Below are 4,480 nucleotides of genomic sequence, written 5' to 3' on the forward strand. Positions count from 1 at the left end.
TTTTTTTTTTTTTTTTTTTTTTTTTTTTTTTTTTTTTTTTTTTTTTTTTTTTCTGTCGTCTCAAGAATGAATTCTTGCCAGTGGTCTGTCTATGGCCAAATGCTTGTTAGGAAGCTTTAAAAAAAATAAAGTTTATGTGTATCATTCAATGTTGTATTACGGACCTTTTATACATTAGAGAGATCTTGAAATATCTAATTACAATTAATGTACAATCGTAATCGTATCAATCATAAGTGTATCTTGTTACGTGATCGCAGGGTTTGGGACTTGATGCGCAAGTTACAGCTAATATTCTCCCTCAAGTTGGAGCATGCAGATCATGTATGCCCAACTTGAAAGAGAACTGCTTGAACTCATGTGTGCCCAGCGGCTTTGTGAATATATCAGCCAGCTGTGATTGACTGGCAACGTGACACAGACGGATGTTTTTGGTGACGACTTCATCACAGACGAAATGACAGTCGACTTCAACGTGTTTTGTTCTTTCGTGGAAGACCGGGTTCTGGGCTATGTGAATAGCAGCCTGACTGTCACAATGAACGAGCATGGAGGCTTTGTGTGAGACCCCGAGAGATTGCAGTATGCGCTTCAGCCAGATGAGTTCTTGGGTTAAGTGTGCCATTGCGCGGTACTCAGTCTCTGCTGATGAACGGCTAACAGTCTTCTGTTTCTTCGTTTTCCAGGAGATGGGTGACCCTCCTAGCTGGATTAAATACCCAGTAACTGAGCGTCGTGTGAGTGGACAGCTAGAATAATCGCTATCACACCAGCCAGTGAGCTGAAATGGTGCATCAGATCGTAAGAAGATTCCCTGACCTGGATTATTTTTCAAATAACGAACCACCCGAAGCGCTGCCTCCCAATGATCCTCGCGTTGGTGTTGCATAAACTGTGCAAGGAAGTGAACAGAGTATGCCAAATCAGGTCGAGTGAAAGGCATATAGATGAGTCGTCCAATGAGATGGCGATACTGTTCTGGATGTTGTAAACAAGGGAAGGACGAGAGAGCTAGCTTATGATTTGATTCGAGCGGAAAGGCGACTGGCTTCGCACCAAGTAGGCCGACATCAGAGATGATATCAAGAGCGTATTTATGCTGACTGAGATACATATTGCGACTTCAATGCCGAAGAGTACTTCAATGGTCCCAAATCCTTCATGAATCTGAGTTCCCTCTCTATCCATCGTAAACAGTGAATAATCAGATAAACTCTATTCAAAACCATATTCTTTCAAAGAAGTGGTCAATTTCGCAAACCAACATCACGGACTATGTTTTAAACCATAGATCGACTTTCGTAGGCAACATACCTTTAATGGACTTAAAGCCTTGAACCCTGGTGGCAAACGCATGTATATCTCTTCATCGAGATCACCGTGAAGGAATGCGTGATGGACATCCATTTGATGAATATCCCATTTGTGTTTAACCGCCGTGTCCAAGAACAAACGCACTGTCCCCATTTTTGCGATGGGAGCAAAAGTTTCGTCGTAATCAATCCCTTCGATCTGCTTGTTACCAAGCGCTACTAATCTGGCTTTGTGACATTCGAGAGTGCCATCAGACTGATACTTGAGTGTATAAACCCATTTTCAACCAATAGCTTTCTTTCCTTGTGGCAGATCTTCAATCGTGAATGACCGATTACGTTCGTGACCCTCAATATCAATAGACATGGCGTTGTTCCAGCGTTCATTGGCCGAAGCTTGTTTAAATGATTTGGGAACCACACCAGAAGTAATCGCTGCTAAGAAAGCTTGATGTTGTGGAGAAAATCTTTCACAATCAACATAGTTGGCCACTGGGTAGTTAGATGACGAAGCATCGGCTGCTGATGTCGTTTTAGAACCGGTATTCACCACAAAATTTTTGAGTTTAGCCGATCTTGTTTTCTGACGGTGACCACGACCCAGCCATACCACAGGATCCGAAGCGACAACAGGTGGCTATATCGGCATAGCTAGTTCATCATGCTGCCGGCGTGTATCGCAAATTGTCGTTGTGTTGCTTGCATCGAGAGAGGTTGAATACGAAGTAGGATTTGGGTTTGGTAAGTAACCAATAAACGATGGGCTTGGTAACGGTCCACTAAGAATTGGTCCTTGAGCAATAGGCCCACTCGAATTGCATCATCCTCTTCGTAATATAGAGTAGTCAAAGATTGCAACATATCCGCTGCCTCCTCTGTTTCTTCGGCATGAACAATGGCATAAGGAAATTCCGTTTCACAGAACACAATATCACGGGAAACAAAGAACTGTTCTTTGTCAATGTCATACAGCCGCCAGCCTTTTTTTCCATACGGGTATTCCATGAAAACACAGCGACGACTCCGAGAGGCAAATTTGTCACCCTTGTAAGACTGATCGTGAGCGTAACACATGCTTCCAAACACGCGGAGATGGTCATAAGAAGGTTTGGTATTGTACAAACGCTCATAAGGAGTAGACCCATGAAGAACAGAGCTCGGGGTGCGGTTTATTAAATATCCAGCCGTGAGAATACACTCACCCTAGAATTCCATCGGTAAGTGAGCTTGGAAACGCAGGGCACGAGCAATATTAAGAATATGCCGATGCTTCCTCTCAGCTCTCCCATTCTGTTGAGGAGTCCCGACGCAAGATGTTGCATGCATGATGCCATGAGTTTTGAAAAATTCACTCAAACACACAAAATCGGACCCATTATCTCTCCTTATCGTTTGAACATGTGTGTTGAACTCTCGTGTAGTCATTGCTAAAAAATTCTTAGTCTGGGTTGATGCTTCAAATTTTTCATTCAACAAGTGTATCCACACACCTCGAGAGTAATCATCGACAATAGTTAGAAAGAATCTTGCACTAGAATATGTGGGAGTCTTATATGGTCCCCATAAGTCACAATGAATCAATTCAAAAATCTTTTTCGTTTTATTCTCACTGATTGGTATTTGTTTAGCGCGGAGACATGTATCACACGCTTTATTCAAAAGAGTAGAAGGAATAGCAAGAGAAACACTAGGAAGCAGACCCACAATTGTAGCAGCTGGATGACCCATCTGATTGTGCCAGAGCTCAAAAGACTTTACATCTCTAACAGCTACGGAAGCAGCATACTCCATACTTCTAAAGTGAAAAGTCTCTCCCATACACTTACCAACTCCCGTCACTGTCCTCAAAATACGGTCCTGAACAACAAGGAAATGATCAGCCAACTTTACCACGCAATGATTCTCATCCATCAACTGACCAAGCGAAATCAAATGGGATTGAAATTCCTCAACATAATAAACAGATTGTAGAACAAGATTTGGCCCAAGCCGAACAGAGACTTTTTTCACAGAAAAACGTTCCCGACCATCAGCTAATTCAACCCCAACCGGAGCCATATCTCTAACATCCGTTAAAATATCCAGACGGCCTGTTAAATGAAGGGAAGCACCTGATACAAGACTCGGTGGTGAGTCTTATACCGGGATAGAGATGATGGCTTCACAAGCTGGCGGTCGCTTCTCTCTTGTGAAGGAAAGATGGTCGATGATGTAGATCTGACACGATGGCGGTCGCTTTTCTCGTGTGGGATCGGTAAAAGGGGTAGTGCTGGCGGATTGAAGTACACCACAAAGATGTGATTGGTCTCTGATACAGTACACGAACTCAGCCTTGCGGAATCTCACACACAAGACAAAGAACAAGCTTATTCTCTTAAGAACACCTAAAGAGAAGAAGTATGAAAATTCAGTATTTTATTGATAATCAAAGGTGAAAATCGTACAACTGCTGCAAGGGGACTTTATAAGAGTCCTTCAGCTAGCCTTAAGGCCGAAAAATAAATGCAGAAAATGCAACAAAGGAAAGCAAATAAAATCAAACACAAAACCATTGTTTTTGGAAAGTAAATAAGCTAATAAAAGAAAATGCTAAAGTAGACTTGACATCTCTTGATGAGGAAGTCTTCTAGCCGTTGTTGGGGTTGGTGGGACCTGCAAGGATCGAAAATATTGAATAAGACTTACCTGGATGCGATCTAGGCCCAATTGATGTTCTCTGAATCACTTCTTGTACTACTCGATGTGCTACTTCAGGGTTCTTGTCTTGTACTTGATTGTTGGCTTGTTTATTGGAGTAGGGGTCCTCCTGGGGTTCCTCTAGAGTATCTTGATCAGTCTCTTGATGCTCGTCCATGTCCTCTATGTCTTGGTCTTGATCTTCACTACCTTGATCGCTTTTGAAGGTGTAGCTTGTATCACACGTCTCTGGCAGCTCCAATGTCTTCTCTTGAATTCTTGAGGTTCCTTGACCTGCCAAAAGAGGCTTCATACCTGGGGAACTGGTTTGATCAAGGCTCATTTGGGTGAAGGCTTCAGCAAGCTCTTCCTCGGCAATGTGATCATATCCGTTATGGTGGCATGATGGTGGTACAGACCAGTTGACGTCCTTCAGCTCTAGGGAGCCTACAATGTCTTGAACGGCTAGGTTAAACCTCTTCTTTAGCTGT

The 4,480-nt window shown here is 42.9% G+C and overlaps 1 protein-coding gene across 1 annotated transcript; it reads right to left on the reverse strand.

The window, feature by feature from the left end:
• Positions 1,597-2,387, reverse strand: LOC104748489. The gene is made up of 2 exons (XM_019236734.1): positions 2,064-2,387; positions 1,597-1,950 (listed from the first exon to the last, which is right to left on the reverse strand). The coding sequence occupies exons 1-2, from the start codon at positions 2,385-2,387 to the stop codon at positions 1,597-1,599; spliced, it is 678 nt and encodes a 225-aa protein (XP_019092279.1).

The sequence above is a fragment of the Camelina sativa genome, chromosome 15 (assembly GCF_000633955.1).
Source record: "Camelina sativa cultivar DH55 chromosome 15, Cs, whole genome shotgun sequence".
NCBI classification, from domain to species: Eukaryota; Viridiplantae; Streptophyta; class Magnoliopsida; order Brassicales; family Brassicaceae; genus Camelina; species Camelina sativa.

Coding starts and splice junctions, on each gene's coding strand:
- LOC104748489 (XM_019236734.1), bottom strand. CDS start 2,387: ATGTGTTACGCTCACGATCAGTCTTACAAGGGTGACAAATTTGCCTCT. Junction 1,951..2,063: donor ACCAAGCCCATCGTTTATTG/GTTACTTACCAA, acceptor ATGCCGATATAG/CCACCTGTTGTCGCTTCGGA.